The sequence below is a fragment of the Grampus griseus genome, assembly GCF_964374135.1.
Source record: "Grampus griseus genome assembly, chromosome: 1".
Lineage (NCBI taxonomy): Eukaryota > Metazoa > Chordata > Mammalia > Artiodactyla > Delphinidae > Grampus > Grampus griseus.
Genome location: NC_139017.1, coordinates 148,141,047 through 148,161,959, shown reverse-complemented (window position 1 = coordinate 148,161,959; position 20,913 = coordinate 148,141,047). Strand labels below are relative to the sequence as shown.

Here is a 20,913-nt window from a genome sequence, read left to right as displayed (position 1 = left end):
AGGCTGAGGACCACGCGGAGAAGAGGGGAGGGGAAACAGTCCCACAGTCCCCAGGTCTGTCCTTATCACAACCCTCCCCCACCTCAAGTGACCCCAGTCCAGGACCTTCCAGGCCACACCCATCCCGAGCCTTGCAGGGGCCAGACTAGGGGGGCCCAGAGGCCCAGAAGCAGGATAAGTCCTCCCCAGCCCTCTCCCCGGCCCGCCTCCCACCCAAGCTAACTCATTTCCTCTTCCTCCCCAACACCAACACACACTGACAGCACAGGCTGAACAGCCGGACCCAGAGTGACTGACCGTGGGCCTCGCTTGTCCCGGCTGGCCTGGTCAGCCTCTGGATTATGGTCTGGCTGGGGCCCCCTTTGCTGCTCCCCATCTTCTTCCTGGCTTCTCATGTTGGTAAGTCTGCCCTGAACCTCCCCCCACCCAACCCCCAAAGCCCTGACTCCCCCCGAGAAAACCCTATCATCACTGCCATCACTTTCCTCTGCACGCTGATCCGCTAGAAAGTGGGATCAGGGCCTGGAAAACCCAGGCAGGCACTAGGGATTGGGGGAGGGGAGCAGCCACTGACCGTGTTGGGTGTGCACATCAGCGGGGAGCAGCAGGGCCTCTGGGCCCGTGAAGCTTTCAGTGGGTACTCATACGGTCAGTGTGTGGAACTCACGCAATTATGCATTTATCAAGCACCAACAATATTCCAGGAGCTGTGCTAAGTGACAGGCCATTAGCCGCTAGATCTGTACAACAGATTAAATGGTGCGGACCTCCTATGGCTGTTACTGGGTTTAAAGGAGGTAATTGTCACAGAGCACTTGGTAAGAGCTTCTGAATAAGCAGTAGCCGATTCCTTCAGTGTGGTGCCCAAAGGGGATTAGACCGCAAAGGCCGCCTAGAGTGGTTCATGGTCTAGTGGGGGACACGGGACACCAGGTGAGCGCTGAACAGATAGACGCAGAGGAGTCAGCTTACTCTGCTTCAGGGTAGGAGATGAAAAGGGATTTGGAAATACCGCACTAAGAGGGGTGGGCTTCATTCCAGGCAGCCCGAACAATAGATGCAAGTCTCAGAGGCGGGGGAGTGCATAGGAGAGAGGGTTCCCGGAGGGGACGCAGCAGGACGGGCAGTTTGAGCAGCAGAGGGCTCAAGAGCGAGCACTGCATCCTGAGGGCAATAGGGAGCCATGGAAGGTTGTAGACCAGACAGTCACAAGGTCTTAGAGGGATCACTTTGGAGGATGAGTTGAGGAAGGAGGAGTGTGGCTGTCAGGATGGTCCAGGGGAGTAAGGATGAGGGTTACCAAGGGCGGGCTTGGGAATGGGGATGAAGCCAAGAGGCTTTGAGGAAATAGAATGTTGTGACTGATGGGGGCAGCCAGAGTAGTGCTCCGAGGTGTAGACTTTTAGAGTCAGACAACCAGGGTCTGCCAGTTACTCATCGTATGACCTTGTGCAAGTTATTTCTCTGAGCCTTAACTTGCCAGCTATAAAACTGGGGTGATAACACCCACCTCCCAGGAGAGTTGGGATGATAAAATGAGAGAACATAAGTAAGGTACCTGGCATATCACTGACCTCCAATAAACACTAATTACTATGAGAGCAGGAGTATGAGGTGACTCCAAAGCTTGTATCTCAGGCGGGTTTTGCCGTCTGCTGAGGCAGGGGGCCCAGAGAGGAGCAGGTTTGGGAAGAGCTGATGGAAAGCAGGCCCGAGCTGAGAGGCCATCCAGGGGTTATTGACTCAGAAGTGGTAGTGAAAGCCCAGGGAGAGGATGAGCTTACTAGAGGAAGCGTCGAGAATAATTATCATGACCCTCCTCTGTGGCTGGAAAGACAGCAACTTCTGGAGGGTGTGAGGACCCAAAGGAAAACAGGTGCTCGGCACAAGATAGACAGTCAGCTTCGTTTACTCGTGAAGTACATTTACTCATGTACTTCATTACTCACCTTGATAAGTGACGTAGCACTTAAACCAACTAACCACCTGGCAGTGAGCAGGCAGGGACAGAGTAGGAGGGGCTCGGGAAGGTTTGGGCCCCGGGGCTGAGGAGGCTGGCAGGGCTCAGCCAGGCCTGGACTCCAGCTCTCCGTGGTCCCTCCTGGTTCCTGCCTCACACTGTGTGCCCCAGCCTTTCATTCCACACCTTTACTCAGGCTGTGCCCTCTGCCTAGAATGCCCTTCCTACCACTGACCTCTCCCTGTCCTCATTCTGAACCCTCACCGTACCCTGCTCAGCTTTAAGACCCTCAAGCTGTATCTCCCGGGAGGCACCTGTTCATCCTCTGCCTCCCCCATGCTGAGTTAGGCATCCCTTCTCTGTGCTCCCCACACAGTGCCCTGCATTTGACGGGTAGGTCCATGTCTGTCTCCTCATGGGGCCCACAGCCCTTTGGAAGGCAAAGACCAAGGCCCACCTGGTGTCTGTGTGTTTCAGCCCCAACTCTGCCCTAGGGTCTGCCCTCCCTGCTTCTGGCCTTTTGCTGGGCCCAGAGCTCTCTTCCTTTCTGCCCCATAACCACCTGGCTGCAGAACCCAGCCTCTCCCACCTTCAATCCCAGCACAACAAACAGGTCCAGATTTCTGGAGTGATGGGGAGGGGTCCCTCCAAGACACTTCTGATCTCTCAGCGGGGTTGGGGGGGGCGGGGGAGGGCAGGGAGAGCGGCTCCCCTTTGCAGAGCAGCTGTAGAGACAGGTCAGGAAAGGGGACTGCCGGGAATAGAGGAAATGGAGACGGGGCGCGTAGATCATTCTTTCTTTCCGAAGGCTGGGCTGTAAAGGGAAGCCATCTGGCAGGAGAAGGGAGGGGATGGGGAAGCCAGAGAAGGGGCTTTGTTTTTGTTTTTGTTCTTTTAGGATGAAGAGACTTGAAGGAAAGGGGCCAGTGCACCGGGAAGGGGACTGGGACAGGAAGGGACGGGGGTGGACGTGCCTGATAAAGTTCAGTGCCTGGTGGGCGGGCGGGGAGGGGGGAGAGGAGGGGAGGAGAGGGGAGAGGCTGGGAGGAGAGGGGCAAGAGGGGGAGGGCGGGGCAGGGGTGAGGGCGGGGCCCTGCCAGATACGGAGCCCGGTATCCCGGTCCAGGCGCTGCGGTGGACCTGACGCTGCTGGCCGACCTGCGCTTGACCGAGCCCCAGCGCTTCTTCCTGACCTGCGTGTCCGGGGAGGCGGGGGCGGGCAGGGGCTCGGACGCCTGGGGGTCCCCGCTGCTGCTGGAAAAGGACGACCGCATTGTGCGCACGCCCCGGCCCTGGCAGCCCCTGCACCTGACCCGCAATGGCTCGCGCCAGGTAACGCTGCGCGGCTTCTCGCAGCCCTCGGACCTGGTGGGCGTCTTCTCCTGCGTGGGCGGCGCGGGGGCGCGGCGCACGCGCGTCCTCTACGTGCACAACAGCCCAGGAGGTGAGTCTGGCCGCCGGCGGGGAGGAGGGGCAGGAGGGGCTGCCCTTGACCCCTGACCCCGCCCTCCATCCGCCTCGCAGCCCACCTGCTCCCGGACAAGGTCACACACACGGTGAATAAGGGCGACACGGCAGTACTTTCCGCGTGGGTGCGCAAGGAGAAGCAGACAGATGTGATCTGGAAGAGCAACGGTGAGAGGGGCATCTGAACTGGGTGGGCAGGTAAACCCATAGCTCTGACACCCCAACACCTCCATGGCCCTCAGTATTCCCAGTTTTGGCCCCTGACACAGCACCTGTTACCCCAACTGGCCAACCTCCGGGGCGCCCCCTCTCTCCTGCACCAGGTCCATGGGAAGCACCTGCATCCAACTCATCTCTAGCTGTGAGATGTCCTCCTACTGCGCCCAGAGGACCAGCAGCCTCGTGGTCAGCTACCTCCTTCCCTGTCACCCCCAAATTAGCGCTATGTTAACCCCTCACGTTGGACTCTCCTCTGAGAGTTAGCAGGTGCTATCACATTAGCCAGTCTGGCAGGGAGCAGCAGTCCCCATGCTGAAGAAGCAAACGGGTAACAAAGACCCAGAACAGGCAAGGGAGGTTTGGCCTCTTCCAGAGATTTGTCAAGACACGTGCAGGGGCCTGGGCAGGCCTGGGGATCTCAGCCCAGGCCTGCCCCCATCCTGGCCCTATCAGGCCCTCTGGCCACCCCATAGAAGGAAGCAGTTTTCCTGTGTGGCCCCACAGATTCCTGCCTCAGCTCTCACACCCACAGCCCTCTGGCTGACTCATGTGTCCCTGGGCTCCCAGGGACAGGGAGGAGGACCCTTCTCTTGGGCCAAGGGGTTTGCCTCCTGAGCTCCAGGCCCCCCGAATTGATGAGAGATGTGGAGAGTCAGGTAGACCTGCGTTCCCTAGAATCTCTGTTCCATCCTGAGCAAAGAGGCAAGAAGGGGTGGGGCAGGGACAAGGACCCTGATATTAGGGTCCACACGTCCTAGAGGGAGAGGCTCCTGGGAACTAGCTGCACGAAGAAGAGGGGAAGAACTTTCCAGGAGGAGGATTGATAAGAGCAAAGGCAGGAAGCTGTGAGATACCACAGTGTTTCTAGAAGAGATAGAAGCAATTCAGGAATTCAGGAATGTTAGGAGTCAGGCAGGATGTGGAGAGGTATGGGCTACACGGTGGCCAAACTGGTGAAAATGATTTGCTAAGCAGTCGGATGTTGTCTTGAGGGCAGTGGAGAACCATGGAAGAGCTTAAGCCGGGGAGCTACTGCGGAATCTATTGGAGAAAAATCTCACTGGCTGCTGAGTGAAGGACGGACAGGAAAGGGGGAGACTGGAGGCAGAGAGACTGCTTGGAAGGCTGTGGGAGGCTGGGAGCAGGGTGGTGGCCGTGCACGTGGAGAGGAGTGGGCAGCTTTAGGAGACGAGGGGGAGATTGAATCGGACTTGGTGATTTACTGAGTGGTTGGTGGACCATGGAAAAGAGGATGCTTCCCAGCTTTCTGCCTTGGGTCCAGACGCTCACTGGTGCCTTCCCCCAGGTCTGCTCCCTCTGCCTGGCGCACGTTGATGTGACTCAGGCCGAGGTGGGCAGAGGGAGGGAACACCAGCTCTTGTGTGATGGTGAGGCCCCTGACCCGTTTATGCCCCCAGGATCCTACTTCTACACCCTGGACTGGCACGAGGCCCAGGAGGGGCGGTTTTTGCTGCAGCTCCCAAACGTGCAGCCGTCGTCAAGCGGCATCTACAGCGCCACCTACCTGGAGGCCAGCCCCCTGGGCAGCGCCTTCTTCCGACTCATCGTGCGGGGTCAGGAGCAGAGGGCAGAGGTGGTGGGTGGTGTGGGAGGCTGGGAGCCCTGTGGTACTTCCCGTGGACCCCCTGCATCCTCTGGTCCCCCAGGACTGCCCCAGTCCTCAGCAGCAGTGGTCCAGCGGGTGAGGGTCAGCTGCTGAAAGCACATTCCTGCAGGTTGTGAGGCAGGGCACTGGGGACAGGACTGTACCAAGGAATGCCCGGGCTGCCTGCATGGAGGTGTCTGCCACGACCAGGATGGCGAGTGTGTGTGCCCCCCTGGATTCACTGGGACCCGCTGTGAGCAAGGTAAGGAGGAGGGGGCCACTAGGACCTGGGCAGGAGGGGATGCCTGGCTGGGGGAAGACTCTCAAACCATGGGCATGGACCTTGGAGGGTGAACATGCCAAGTAGGTCTTGAACCCTGGGGCCCAGCAGAGGCCCCTACACCCACATGCCCTCTTTCTAGCCTGCAGAGAGGGCCGTTTTGGGCAGAGCTGCCAGGAACAGTGCCCAGGCACATCAGGCTGCCGAGGCCTCACCTTCTGCCTCCCGGACCCCTATGGCTGTTCTTGTGGATCGGGCTGGAGAGGAAGCCAGTGCCAGGAAGGTACGGACTAACCCACCCTCCATGCTCCCTGACCCAGGCAGTCGGCTACAAGCCCGGCCCCAGCCCTTCACTCTGGCCCCGACTTGCACACCAAGACCTCCACGGTCCCCGCTCACTTGGCCAGTGCCCTCTCTACCCAGCCAGTCATTACCCAGGCCCCAGCCGGCCCTCGTTGCCCCCTGACCTGTGCCCCTCTAACCACACCCCCTCTGTTCCCAGCCTGTGCCCCAGGTCATTTTGGGGCTGACTGCCACCTCCAGTGCCAGTGTCAGAACGGCGGCACTTGTGACCGCTTCAGCGGCTGCGTCTGCCCCTCCGGGTGGCATGGGGTGCACTGTGAGAAGTCAGGTACGAGCTCGGGGGGCTCTGAGGTCCCTCGGAACAGGTCAGCCTTCACCAGACGCATCTCCCTGGCTCAAAGCCCTGCCCTCAGGGAGCTCATGGTCTGGAAGTTTTCACCGCCAGCCCACATCATCCGTACAGGGATGGGCAGCCCCCCAGAGTGGGTGGGAGCCCAGAGGAGGCCCCGACCAGCCCGAGAGAGTCAGGGAGGGCTTCTGGGAAGAGGTGCGATCTGAGATGGAATATGAAGGACAAGAGAAAGATGGCTGGAGAGAGAGCAGGGCAACGGCCAGGGGATTGAGGACTCAGGCTCAGTTACCAGGACAGTGGCGTGAGGGGAGGCTCTGGGAGTGATCAGAAGAGGTCAAATCTTGGGGCCTTTGAATGACAGGCTATAGGATTTGCACTTAATATGAGAGGCCAGCAGGGAATTGTTGAAGAGGCATGGGGCTCTCAGGTTTGTGTTTGAGAGAGGACAGTGGCTGCTGGGTGGGGAGGGGAAGCAGGAGAGCCTGGAAGACCTGTTGCAGGGCCCAGAAACGATGGAGGCCTGAACCAGCGCTCCGGCTGTGAGGCTGAGAAGGGGTCTGGTCTCCGTGTGGGAAGGTATGAGGAGGCAGAGGGTGCGGGAGGTAGACTCGGGGGCAGTCAGAGGTGGGCGTGAGGGCCCTGGAGGAGTTACACAGGACTTTGCTGGCTTTCAGGCCCGGGTGACTGGGCTGCTGGCGGTACCTCCGCTAAGATGCAGGACTCCGGGGGAGGGGCACTATGGCAGTCACGTATCTGCCCTTGCAGGGCCTCCAGGATGCGTGTCCCCTCTCTCCCTAGACCGGATCCCCCAGATCCTGGACATGGTTTCAGAACTGGAGTTCAACTTAGAAACGACACCCCGGATCAACTGTGCCGCCGCGGGGAACCCCTTCCCAGTCCGGGGCAGCGTGGAGCTCCGCAAGCCGGACGGCACGGTCCTCCTGGTCAGCCCCGTGACCCCAGCCCAGGGCCCCTGCCCCTCCAGACCCCTGACCCCTCGGGGCTTTCTGCGGGCTCTGCCCACCGGCCTGACCACAGCTCAAATGGGGTCAGGCTGATTGTTGAGGGACCAGCACCCGGGCTCTGTCCCCTCATCAGCCTGGACGAGCACACTTGTATCTGCCACATAGCACACATTCTCTGTGGTCTGTCCCTTCCCCATCTCTCTCAGTCCACCAAGGCCATTGTGGAGCCAGATAGGACCACAGCCGAGTTCGAGGTGCCCCGCTTGGCTCTTGGGGACAGTGGGCTCTGGGAGTGCCGCGTGTCCACGTCTGGTGGCCAAGACAGCCGACGCTTCAGGGTCAACGTCAAAGGTCAGTGATGTCCTAGCTGATGCTGCTCAGACTGGGCATCGTAGCAGGAAGGCAAGGGCATCTAAGGTCACAGCCCAGCATCAGGCAGAGAAGAGAGCTTGTCTTCAACCTGAGGCCTGGGCAGGGCATTGTCCAGGCTGGAGCACAGCTCAGTCCCATCTGGAAAGGGCATCCCATGCCCCAGAAATGGTTCACCCTGCAGCCTTGCCCAGGGTGATGCTTCCCCTCTCTACCTCCCCCAAACCCCGCCCCACAGACACAGTGCCTTTCACTCCACCTCTGGGATGCTGCATCCCCCCACCCGCCAACCCCGAGTCACACCACAGAGCACTCATTGCTAGGACAGGGGGGTGCCTGGGGCTGTGGAGCTCAGAGGGTGACCTGCTTCATTTCCAAAGGTGCTTCCTGGTGAGTAAGGAGGTAGCTGCCATTGCCCAGGATCGCTCAGAGCAGAGCACCCACACCCCGGTATAGGTGTCCCTCACCTTCTCCAGCACCACAAGCCTCAGACGTTCACAGCCCCTGCCCCGCCTTGGCTTCTCTTTCCCTGTGCTCCTGACCCCGCCCTCCCCTGACATAAGCCCAAATCTCTTGCTCATCTTCCTCTTTCTCACGGTCACACTCTGCTTCCCATTCTCTCTCCACTACTCCGTCACCCACCCCGGTGCCCCACCTCCAGCCTTTCTCTTCTCGCTCTCCCCAGGCTTTGGGCCCAGACAGCTTGGCTTTGAATCTTCACTACAAACTCTAGCTCCATCATCTAAGCAAGTTACTTAACTCCTCATAGCTTGTTTCTCTCTCTGTGAAATGAGGCTATCAGCGCTCCCTTGATAGGGTTGCTGTAAAGATTAAATTAGATGATGCTATTTAGCACAGTGCCTGACGCAGGGTATGTGCTCAATGTATGTTGACATTTATTCTTATTATTAGTTGAAATGTCAACTATTCCTAAGATTTCAAATGTTCCCTAGCAACTCCCAGATATGATCTGCAGCCTGGACCCCTCTCCTGGGCCCCAGACCCGATTGGCAGGACCTCTGTGTAGTGGAGGTCTGATTCTGAAGTCAGCATGGAAGTTACCTGGTGCCTGACTCGAGGGCCCACTTTCTATCCAGCCACCGCCACATCTAACCTTACATGTGAGCCACAGGCCCAGGGGCTCCACAGGATCCAAACTGGACCTTCCTCTCCCTCCAGACCAGCACTTCCTCCTGACATACTTCTTCCTGCTGACCCCACTGTTCCCTCTCACCCCCTCAGCCACACCCCTGCACCTTCCTTGACCCTCCCCCATCCATCGATCCATCCATTCTTAGAAAATCCATCTGGAAAATGTTTGAAAGAGGCAAGGGAGCCAGTTAAGGCCTTAATGCAATAATCCAGAGAGAAAAGCCAAGGCAGAAAGGGCAGTGGCCGTGGGGTAAGGAAACTAAGCAGGAGCACAAAAGCTCTTTGGAGTAGGATGGGCTGATTTTAGGTGGCCTGGTCAGATAGACCCTGTTCAAACCCTGGCTCCATGTCTTTAAGCAAGTTGTTCCATGTCTCTGAGCCTCAGTTTCTTCATTCATAACATAGGGGTGATGAGCCCTGCCCGAAGGCCCTGGTCAGGATTAGAGACCATGCACATGAGGCATCCGGGTAGAGCAGGTGCTTCATCACCTGCTACCCTTTTTTTTTTAAATTAAGAGAGTGATGGATGATGGGGGGAGGGGCAGAGAGCAGGGTGACACTGCCTTGGGTTTCAGCCCCCTCCGTCTGCACCCACCTTGCATGGGCAGAGTGCCCTCCCCCAAACCCCTGTCCAGCCATGCCACTCCCTCACTTCACATCTTTTGGGACATCCTCATGTCCTTATTGCCGAGTCCCTGCACCCTGAGCTGTCCTCCCTGGGCCCTGGACACTCTGGTCATCTGTTGAACTTGGTCTCTCCCCAGCCCAGGGGGTCCCCCGATCTAAACCGAAAGCCAGAGTTGTCTTTGATGCCCAGAAGACAGAGTCTGCTCCTATTTCCAACGACTGGGGGTGCTGTCTGGGCCATGCCTTACCCCAAGTCTCCTGGCAGTGCCCCCGGTGCCCCTGACTGCCCCTCGGCTCCTGGCCAAGCAGAGCCGTCAGCTCGTGGTCTCCCCGCTGGTCTCCTTCTCCGGGGACGGGCCCATCGCCTCTGTACGGCTGCACTACCGGCCCCAGGACAGCACCATGGCCTGGTCCACCATCGTGGGTGAGCGAGGAGAGAACAGGGGGTGGAGGTGGGGGTGTCTGGGAAAGGATGGGATATCAAGCAGTGATGAGGGGAAAGGGGGGATGGACGGAGGGAGAAGTGTGTGGAGAAGAGTGGGACTGAAGGGAGAGTGGTGGCTTCTGGAAGGGGTTGGGACTGAATAGTGTGTGCTGCACACCCTGCCCCCAGTGGACCCCAGTGAGAACGTGACGTTAATGAACCTGAGGCCGAAGACAGGATACAGTGTCCGCGTGCAGCTGAGCCGGCCAGGGGAAGGGGGGGAGGGGGCCTGGGGGCCTCCCACCCTCATGACCACAGACTGTCCTGGTGAGAGGCCAAGAGTTATCCCTTTCCGCCCCCCAGGGGTTACTGTCCTATACACTCAGGGTTGTCATAGCTTGTCCACCCTGGGGGTCCCTGCCTTTCCCACTGGAGGTTGTCCCCTGGGGATCACTATCCCGTCTGGCCCCAGGGACCCACCGGACAGTTCTGACCCCCGACCTCTGGCCCCAGAGCCCTTGTTGCAGCCGTGGCTGGAGGGCTGGCATGTGGAGGGCCCCGACCGGTTGCGAGTGAGCTGGTCCTTACCCTCGGTGCCGGGGCCACTGGTGGGCGATGGTTTCCTGCTGCGCCTGTGGGACGGGGCCCGGGGACAGGAGCGGCGGGAGAACGTCTCGTCCCCCCAGGCCCGCACCGCCCTCCTGACCGGACTCACACCTGGCACCCACTACCAGCTGGACGTGCGGCTCTACCACTGTACCCTCCTGGGCCCAGCCTCACCCGCTGCTCGTGTGCTTCTGCCCCCCAGCGGTACGCTGGGGAGGGAGTGATGGGCTCAAGACGAGGGAGGACATGGGACGCAGGGAACACCGGAGACCCAGAAGGACATGGGAGGTTATAGGAGCCTGGATGAACGTGCAGAGAGCATTGCACGTGAAAACATGGGCATAGGGAGGACCCGGGATGTGAGGCAGACACAAGCATGGGGAGGACATGACACAGGGAAGGATACAGGATACCAGGAGGACATTGGACTTGGTGGGACCACAGGGTGTGGAGGGACATGGGGAGGACCTACGACACTGGGAGGGTCTGGGCCACCAGGAAGAGAATGTATGTAAGGAGAACATACATGTTCTCCTTACATGTAAGGAGAACCAGGGGCAGCAGAAGCTCAGGGGTAAAGGAAGCCGCAGGGAGAGGGATTCAGCCCAGGAAGGAAGGAGGAGGTTGGCAGGGTGCCTCCCGTTCCGGGTTCGCAGAGCCGGGGACACAGCTAGTGTGGATCTGTCTGACCCCACAGCCACACAGCCCGGTCCCTTCTGAGCCCTGCCTTCTCACCCCGTGTCCACAGGGCCCCCAGCCCCCCGACACCTCCACGCCCAGGCCCTTTCAGACTCCGAGATCCAGCTGGTGTGGCAGCGCCCAGAGGCTCCAGCTGGGCCTATATCCAAGTACATAGTGGAGGTGCAGGTGGCCGAGGGCTCAGGAGACCCGCTGTGGATGGACGTGGACAGGCCCGAGGAGACGAGCACCGTCGTCCGCGGCCTCAACGCCAGCACGCGCTACCTCTTCCGTGTGCGGGCCAGCGTCCAGGGCCCCGGTGACTGGAGCGACATGGTAGAAGAGTCTACCCTAAGCAACGGTAAGAGGGCGGGGCCCGAGAGGACTCCGGGCCACAGGGTCAGTCGCAATGCTCTCTCCTTCCAAGCGATCCCCCGCCTTGGAGCTGGGGCATCCTAGGCCCCCTCCCAACAAATGACACAAGCCCTGGCACTGGGGACCCTGACCCTTCCCTTCCTATGTCCTAGTGCTGGAAAAATCATGTCATTCCAGACCCATTGGTCCTAGGCCTGATACACCTGCTCCCTCCCTGGAACTGGGATCTCTGACCTCTCCCTCTGTGTGACCCCATGGTGGCCTCTGGGTTCCCTGACCCAGGCGTCCCTATGATCTGCCCCTCTTATTGGATCCAGGGCTGCAGAGCGAGGGCCCGGTCCAAGAGGTCCAGGCAGCTGAAGAGGGTCTGGATCAACAGCTGGTCCTGGCTGTGGTGGGCTCTGTGTCTGCCACCTGCCTCACCATCCTGGTTGCTCTCTTAACCCTGGCGTGCATCCGCAGAAGCTGCCTGCATCGCAGACGCACCTTCACCTACCAGTCGGGATCGGTCAGTCACCTGTACCCTTCTCAGGGCACATGTGTGCAGACCCTGTGTATATATGTTCCTACCTATACACACATTAGTATTTGTACACTGCGAGTGTGTGTGTGTGTGTGCGCGTGCGCACATGGGTGTTTGTGTCATAGGTATAAGACTACACTCAACAACATGCAAGGGTACGATACTTATCAATAATTTTCTCTATTTCTCTAGAAGTGAACTCAACTCACAGCCCATTTATATTCGTGGTGACATGTTTAATATCCCCAGTTCAGAATCACTCGGTTATGTCCCTGTTGCACCACAGTCAATTAAGGATTCTCCCCCTTCTCACGAGGGGTGATGGAAGCCTGGGAAGCCTGGTGATAATGTAGGGAACGCCTGGGCTCTGTGCCGGCCTCTGTCTGGGCAGGCCGTCCCACATTTGGGAACCGCCCTGCACCTGCACGCATCTGTGACTCATGGCCTCAGCCCTTCCGTAGCCTCCTTCCTGCCGGCAGGGCACTCGTCCCAACCTCCATCCTTGCACATCCCAGGGCCTCCTTGGGGAGACGTAAGAACTCCAGGGGGCTTCCCTGTGCCCTGCAGAAGGCAGCATATTCTGTGGCCCTCAGACCCATTGCTGCAGGCCCTCCTACAGCTGTTGAGCTGGGCCTGCAGCCTCACCTGTCACTCCTGGAGACAGGAAGCACAGGCCTCCCCTCTTGGCTTCCCTGTAAACCTGGCTGAGTTTTCTGTCCCGTCTATGCCCCTCCAGCCAGCAGGCCCACACCGAGGGGGTGGGGGTGGGGTGCTGGCTTCTCTTCAGGGACCAGGCATCACCTCATCTTGTCACCTCCTCCCACCTCTCTCTCCTCTGGAATCTTCCCCACTGTTGTCACTTATGATCTGAACTCTGACCTTGGTCCCCTGTGCCTGGGTTCTTGATATTTACAGCCAAGCTTTGGCATTTCAAAAGAACAAAAACAAAAAACTTCTCTCTCAAGGGCTGATCCTTGTGATACAAAGCCTAGTGTCCGAGGCTATTGTCTCTGCCATGCCTTTAGAAAACTCCCTTCAGAGACTCAATCGGCCTCTTTGTTCCAGGCTGCATTGGCCTCCTTCTGAGGTCAGTGTGCAGAAAGCGGCCCTGGCTGTGGCAGGAGAGGGTCACGGGTACGAATGTGGAGGGAAGGAGTAGGAAAGCAGCCTTAAATGGGTACAGCGCCCTGACATATATCAAGATGTACCCCTGCTACATGCACCTGCGTGCGCGTATGCGTGCGTGTATACATGAGCGCGTGTGCCGGACGTGAGTGCACGTGTGCGTCCCTGTGAGTACCCCCATCTGTATGTGCCTATGTCCCTGATACGTGTGTCCCTCTGCTTGTGCTCCTGCTTGAGCACATGTCCACGTGTAGTTCTCATGGATGCCCTGCATACGGGCCACCACGAGAACATGCGTGTGCATGCTGGTGTGTGCCTTCAGCTGTCCATGTTTTGTGTGAATCCACGTGACCTGTGTCCTCAGCCCTCGCCCCTCACGCTGGGCTGCAACTCACGTAGGGACCGCACCCACCACCAGGTCTGTCTTAACCCTTCCTTTGGCTCTCGTATTGGCAGCGCCCGTGGTCCTGTTTAGCGGTTTCCTCTTCCTACCAGCCCTGCGCAGGTGGCCCAGCTCCTACTTGGTTGTGGGGAGTGGATGTTCCTCTTTTTTATGCTCTTTCTATCCTCAGGTCCCGGGGTGATTTGAGAGCTATGGGTGTCCACCAAGTGGGTGGACAGGGGTAATCTCTGCTTCCACTGCTGTGGAGAAGAAAACCCATCCACTGGCTCCCAGCAGCTCAGGGCTTAGCATGGAGTAGGTGCACAGTAAATGTACCCTAGCCCACTGCCCAGGGCTGGAATCCCCTCCAGAGCTTCCTTGGTGACCAAAAAAAAAAACAACAAAAAAAAAAACTGGTTGTGGGATCAGCACAATAAGGGGAAGCTCATTACTCCCCATCACAGTTCATTCCAATTCCTTTCAGTTTTAAATGTTAGGAGTCTCATCCTTCCATCGACTCACGCCGTGGCTTCTAGCAACTTTACCCACTCCTTGTTCCTCCAGAGCCCCACACACCTGATCCCCAGGTGGCGGCCTCTGCATTTCTCTCCTTGGACATCTGTCCACTCAACAGCCCACCTGTGGCTCCATCTCATATGATTCTGTCTCGGTATGTGTCCTGTGTCTGACTGTGCTTGGCTGGCCACCAGGGTGCCCTCTGTCTGAGTCTCTGTCCGTTTGTCTAACCACTCTTTGTCTGCCTATCTGTGCATCTTGCTGCCCCTGTCTCTTGTGTGGACTGTCTGCCCACTTGTCCCATCCTATGAAGGGTGAGGAGACCATCCTGCAGTTCAGCTCGGGCACCTTGACACTGACCCGGAGGCCAAAACCACAGCCCGAGCCCCTGAATTACCCAGTGCTGGAATGGGAGGACATCACCTTTGAGGATCTCATTGGGGAAGGGAACTTCGGCCAGGTCATCCGGGCCATGATCAAGAAGGACGGACTCAAGATGAACGCAGCCATCAAGATGCTGAAAGGTCCGCTGCGAGTGACTCCCGCCCAAGCCCTGACCCTCTCCTTTGTCCCACAATCCCAGGCCCCACCTGGCTTCCACCAGCAACTGACACCAGCCCTCACCAGCCCATACCCTTTCTCCAGGGTTATTTTCGGCAAAAGTGATATTGGATTCTTTACACAGAGTATGCCTCTGAAAATGACCATCGTGACTTCGCGGGAGAACTGGAAGTTCTGTGCAAATTGGGGCATCACCCCAACATCATCAACCTCTTGGGGGCCTGTGAGAACCGAGGTGAGCCCCCAACTCTTCACCTACCCCTTCTTCCAAACCCCCATTATCAGCCATCACCTTCGCATCTGTAGCTTGTGGGAAGCTTCGGGACACCAAAACATCACTATTGGTTCTCCTTTGTGCACGAGGTTCCCTGTCTAGTACCATGGGGTGCCTGCTACCACCCCAGGTTGCCTGAGTATAAACCACCACCCTGTATTCCTCACCTCCCAGGTTACTTGTATATCGCCATTGAATACGCCCCCTATGGGAACCTGCTCGATTTCCTGAGGAAGAGCCGGGTCCTGGAAACTGACCCAGCTTTTGCCCGAGAACATGGAACGGCCTCCACCCTCAGCTCCCGGCAGCTGCTGCGTTTTGCCAGTGATGCTGCCAATGGCATGCAGTACCTGAGTGAGAAGCAGGTGTGTGTGAGTGTGTGTTGGGGGAGGGGAGGGGAGACCATGGAGCGGACTTCAGGAGATTAAATCAGCAGGCTCTAATTGATGTGGGATTGAGGAATAAAGAGGGACGTGACCCCGTCCTGTCCTGGATGAGTGGGTGGGAACACAGGGCGAGGAGCAGGTCTGAAAAAGGTGTTGCGTTTGAAGCATCCGGGGGACATCATGGTGGAGGTGTTGGCTTAGCGGTTGTAGAAGCCAGCCTAAAACTCAGGAGGGAGGCCTGGGCCAGGGACGGCAGTCTGGGAGCTGTCACTTCACAGTTGGTGACACTGGTGGCCAGGGAGTGGGCGAGACTCACCAGGAGAGGCTGGAGGGTAGAACAGACAGGGGAGGCCCGAGCCCAAGTTCGAGGACACCCCGCCTCAATGAAAGGAGAGAGGGGACAGTTGAGACTGAGGGGAGGCATTTTGAAGTTACTAAAGTTTTGAGTATCTTTGAAAGCAGAGGGGAAGGGGCCAAGATAGAGGGAGGGGTGATGGAGAGAGGTCTCTGAGGAAGGTGGAGGGCCCAGTGGGGAGGATCTGGAACTCAAGGGAGAGGTCACTTTGGGCAAGAGAAGGGCCTTTCCACGCTCATCAGTGGGGTGGGGGTCGGGGAGAGGTCAGGAAAGACGGGGTCAGGGAGCATGCAAAGAGGAGAAGGTGCAGTGTGGTCACTGGGGAAAAGCCCACCTTCGTCCCAGGAGAGGGATACAGCCTGAACTTGGCCGTGGCCCAGGTCACTAGAAGGAAGAGATGACAGCCAGTACTGTGATTCTTCTCAGGCAGGAGTTTCTGATCCAGGATGAGGCGTGGGTTGGGGGGCAGAAGAGTAAGGAGCTACTAAAGGCATGGAGGGGCCCACGAAGGCAGCCACGGGGCCAGACCCCTCGCTGGCCCCGGAGTCTGGGGCTCACTCATCCCCCATGTTTCCTGACTTCTGACCATGCCTGCAGTTCATCCACAGGGACCTGGCTGCCCGAAACGTGCTAGTCGGAGAGAACCTGGCCTCCAAGATTGCGGACTTCGGCCTTTCTCGGGGGGAGGAGGTTTATGTGAAGAAGACAATGGTAAGTCTCACTGGGTCCCCCTCTCAGGGCCAGGCGTGGCCCTGCCTCCCAGAACCTGCTAAACAGCCCCTTTCTCGTCACCTGACCCCTCAAACCCACTCTCTCCCAGGGGCGTCTCCCCGTGCGCTGGATGGCCATTGAGTCTCTGAACTACAGTGTCTATACTACCAAGAGCGATGTGTGAGTGTTGGGGGGAGGGGTGGGAGGGTTTGGTCCCCTGAGGATGCTTGTAGGTGTAACCTGGACGCACCTCAGAGATGTCTCAGGTAGTCCAAGGCATGACTTGGCCATCCCTACAGTGTGTTCTAGGTGTGACACAGGTGTGACAGATGTGTCTCAGGTATACCTTGGCCATGCCTGGCATCTTAGTGGGAAGGCGTGGGGCTAGCTGGAAGGAAGTTTCAACTTGGAAGGTGTGTCAGGAGTAGGATTGGAGTAGGGGTGGTTGAGAGCTATATTTGACTAAGAGACTGGAGGATGCCTTGGAGAGGCTTGGGGACACTGGTGGATAATGCCTGGGTGAATGGAGAGACCACTCAAAGAATGTTCTCACCTTCCTCTCTGAAGGGGAGGTCACACCCACCCGAGGACCTAACTAGAGCATGACCCCCAAGACGCCCTCTCTGCGCTCGCTCCTCCAAACAGCCATCCTGGCACACCCCTGCCCTTCTCTCCAGGGAGCCTGGCCTACCCAGCACTCCAGCCCTGGCTCTGCCCCTTGCCCCAAGCCCTTTGGCCTGGCCTGCCCGGCTCACTGTCCACCACACCACCAACCCTCTGATCACTACTCACCTACTTCCCGCTTCTGCCCCAAGACCCCTGAGATTCCCTCCCCCTACTAGAACTTCCACCCTGGCCTCAGCCACCTCTAACCCGCACAGCTGTTGTTACAATATAAGAGGCAGTTAAGAGCAAGGGCTTTGGAGCGAGACTGCCAGGGTTTGAATCCCAGCTCTGCCACTTACTAGCTGTGTGGCCTTGGGTGAGCTAGCTAAGCTCTCAGTGCCTCTGCGCCTCCATCTGTAAAATGGGGATAATAATTGTACCTATACCGTAAGGTTGGTGTGAGGGTTAAATGAATTAGCATACACATTAAATGATCAGTGCCTCGCCTGCGGTAAGTGCACAGTAAAAATGTTAGCTATGATTACATTAAGCCTGGGAGGCTGTGAAGGAGTTTCAGTTGCAGAGACAACAGCTGGCCAAGGCCAGACCCCTGCAAAGTAGATGCACACAGGGGCTGGGAGGGGCTGCACACCTGGGGTAGGTTGACACTAAGCTGCTGGGCCCCTGGGGCCTAGAAGGTAACTAAGTACATCCTCCTCGTTTCAGTTGGTCCTTTGGGGTCCTCCTCTGGGAGATCGTGAGCCTTGGTGAGTTCCTGACCCCTGTTCCCGAGATGGTCCCCACCTTCTCCCTACCCCCCCCTCCCCTCCCTCATGGGCCCTGGGCTGAGAGAGCGTTGCCCCTCCCGCAGGGGGCACCCCGTACTGCGGCATGACATGTGCCGAGCTCTATGAGAAGCTGCCGCAGGGCTACCGCATGGAGCAGCCTCGCAACTGTGATGATGAAGTGTGAGTTCCCTCAGCCTTGAGCCCCGGGAACCCCGTCACCCCAGCAGGCCCTGACCCTCACCTCAGCGATCCCCCACCTGCAGGTACGAGCTGATGCGGCAGTGCTGGCGGGACCGTCCGTACGAGCGACCCCCCTTTGCCCAGATCGCGCTGCAGCTGGGCCGAATGCTGGAAGCCAGGAAGGTGAGGAGACTGGGGGGGACGGGGGCTGGTCTCGCCGAGCTCGCAGGGATGCCCTCTCATAGGAGCCAGAGAGCAGCAGCCTCTGTGTCCCTGTCCCCGCCACTAGCTGCTAGGCCGGGCCCTGGGATGCAGCCCCCCTTTCCAGCTCTCACTGGGTTGGACACTAGGCCCTTCTAAACTCTTCCAAGGCCACTGATTAGCCTCAGCAGCAAGTCGTTGTCCCAGGTCCCAGGTCCCAGACTCCCTGCCTGTCCTCTGCTGGGGCCATCAGCACACTCTCATCTGGGACACCTCACCTGGCACAGAGCCAGAGTGGAATCATGAGTGGTCAGCTCACCAAATGGATGGAGGATGAGTGAATGACCCAGTAACTGAATGAATGAATGAATAGAATTAGTGGATGGATGATACAACAATCATTCAAATAAACATGTAATTAAATAACTGAATCCAGTAACCATATAAATAAATGAATTATCACATAAATATAAGTGAAGAAATGCATCAAAATGAGTAACGTGAAGAGTTCGTCATATGAACTAATTAATGACTAAGTAGTTAAAGGAATTATAAAACTATCTTAAGAATGAAGGAATAATCAAATAACCAGAAAAATGGGTAAATCATCAAAAATAGCCTTATAAACAGATGAAGAAGTAAATGAATGGATGAATGCATTAGCAATCAATTCATCGGATAAGGGCATGAAAAAACTCCTATCGAACAATTGTGTCAAGGGTCTCTCACGTGAGCCCCCAGCTGTGGTCTGATGACCTTGCTGCTCTGGGCTGGTGAGGACCACCCTTGGCCATGGGGTCATCTTGAGTCTCCGAAACAAATCCGTGTCACTTCAAATACCCCAACCACATGGAAGTCAAGGACCTCCAGGGCAGGCACGCCCCCATCCCTGGCCCCCACTAAAGCTTGCTCTGCCCCCCCAGGCCTACGTGAACATGTCGCTGTTTGAGAACTTCACGTACGCGGGCATCGATGCTACAGCTGAGGAGGCCTGAGCTGCCATCCGGCCAGAACGTGGCTCTGCTGGCCAGAGCAACCTCGGCTCTTCAACCTGTGACTTCTGATCCTTGTCGCCTGAGCTGCCTCAAGGAACTGTTTTTTAACTTAAGGAAGAGAAAAGGGGATCCGGGGATGGGGTGGGCTTAGCGGGGGGGCGGTCCTCATCCTTTGCAGTTGCTCCCACTGCCTCCTGAATTACTGACGGCTACCCTCACGTCCTTCGTTCTAGTTCAGCTGCTCCACGTTTGTGCTCTTCTGTTCCCTGCCCTCAAACCCCTGCTTCAGCCCCTCCACTCAAGCCAGCACTCACACCACTAACATGCCCTGTTCAGCTGCGCCCCACTCCCAGCCTTGTAATCAGGAAAAATAAATGCTGTGAGAAGCTCCATCCGATGTCTACCATTTACTGCTGGTCAATCCCAGGGAAAAGTTAAGCCAAAGAGGGAGAAACTGGACTTTCCAGGAAAAGAAATGCTATCCCTGGTTACACTGTCATTATTCCAAGCTCTCTACGGGGGTTGCCTCTCCATGATGGGAGATATTCTTGAACCAATTTTATGCATACACTGCCCCCACATCTCCATCACAATGAGAAGTCCAGTTCTCCCCTGGTCTCTTCCCGGCTTTCCAGCCTCTGTCACCAACGTGTCTCCCTAGGTAGCTGCCAGCCTAGGATTCTCTGCTCTGTCCAAACAGTCCCCTCCCAGGATCGGCTCTAAGCCAGCCTCAGCTCAAACTGACACCTCAGCACCAGACAGATTCTGGCCTGTCTTGAGCTCCCATTTTCCTTATGTCTCTAGGCGGCCTTCCCTGGCTTGGTACTGCCCGGCTTGTGGGCCCCAAAGGAAGAAAGCAGAGGTCACTTGCAACTTCAGCCAGCCACGGTAGGATTCCTTTGCCTTCCTCAGAGTCTCTAAGTGTGTGGGGAGGTGATCCCTGTACTGAAAGCTAGTCCCAAATCACTACCCCATGCTGTGTGGCCTTCCGGTTTGCCCGTCCTTTTGATTTGTCACTGCTGGCCTCAGCTTTCTCTCCCACTGGTCCTTAAGAAACAAGACTTGTCTTGCTTCTCACATTTTTTCAGCGAATCAGATAAAATCGAAGAAGACATAAAGATAGGATGGTATTGTGGTTAAGAGCACAGATACTGGAATCACACAGACCCATGTCCAAGTCCCTGCTATATCACTTACTATCTGTGTGACCTTGGTCAACTCACTTAACCTCTCTGAGCTTCAGTTTTTTCCTCTGAAAAATGAAGTTAGTAACAGCTACCTCACTGCTGTTAGCACTAAATGAGATTACACAGGGACGTTTTTCACAACTATGACCTTGGACATAGTGTTCAGCAGGTGTCAGCTGATATCATTATACACAAATGCAGTAAGTTGGGGAAGGGGGTGATTATCAGAACCTATATTCCAAAAAGACTTGAGTGGTTAGACAGTGGAGCTGAATTTAAGAAGAAATTAACTGGAGTAAAGGGGAGGCTATGCATGCTAGGGGAGATGGGATTCTCTAGAATGAAATTCCATTTCAGCTCTACTGCAGGGATATTTCCAGGTCTTGGATGTGGGGATTAAAAAGTGATCTCTGGTAGGGACCAATATATAAACAAAGATGCCCCTGTGGGGTGACAGGTATGTAAACAAACAATAAAATATAGTGGTGTATGCTATAAGAGAGGGAGACGGGACCTGTGGGATACGTAGAAAGGAGATGCAGTCGGGAAGGCTTTTCTAGAGAAGGTAACATTTTAATATGGGCCATGAAGAAGAAGCAGGAGCTTAACAGAAGAAAACACCTGGCAGAGGAAACAGCACCTGTGACATGTGGTATGTTCAGGAGCTGCAAAGAATTTCCTGTGTCTGGAACAAAGGGAGAACATAGCTCCATGAGGGTAATGACCGCAGAGAGGTGACG

At 56.9% G+C, this 20,913-nt stretch overlaps 1 protein-coding gene across 2 annotated transcripts; it reads left to right on the top strand.

Moving 5' to 3' along the window:
* Nucleotides 1-269: 269 nt before the first annotated feature.
* TIE1 (tyrosine kinase with immunoglobulin like and EGF like domains 1) lies at nucleotides 270-19,346 on the top strand. 2 transcript variants are annotated; one of them, XM_082649418.1, is made up of 23 exons: nucleotides 270-399; nucleotides 3,087-3,404; nucleotides 3,485-3,595; nucleotides 5,065-5,220; nucleotides 5,383-5,514; nucleotides 5,675-5,815; nucleotides 6,035-6,163; nucleotides 6,986-7,131; nucleotides 7,359-7,503; nucleotides 9,566-9,724; nucleotides 9,914-10,051; nucleotides 10,238-10,534; nucleotides 11,079-11,369; nucleotides 11,701-11,891; nucleotides 14,243-14,453; nucleotides 14,615-14,725; nucleotides 14,939-15,129; nucleotides 16,103-16,216; nucleotides 16,326-16,396; nucleotides 17,549-17,589; nucleotides 17,694-17,790; nucleotides 17,874-17,973; nucleotides 18,915-19,346. In XM_082649418.1, exons 1-23 carry the CDS (start codon nucleotides 342-344, stop codon nucleotides 18,984-18,986), a joined length of 3,420 nt encoding a protein of 1,139 aa, XP_082505544.1. In that variant the 5' UTR covers nucleotides 270-341; the 3' UTR covers nucleotides 18,987-19,346. The 2 variants fall into 2 exon arrangements, with proteins under 2 accessions (XP_082505544.1, XP_082505543.1); XM_082649417.1 differs by having other exon boundaries at nucleotides 9,914-10,534.
* Nucleotides 19,347-20,913: the final 1,567 nt, after the last annotated feature.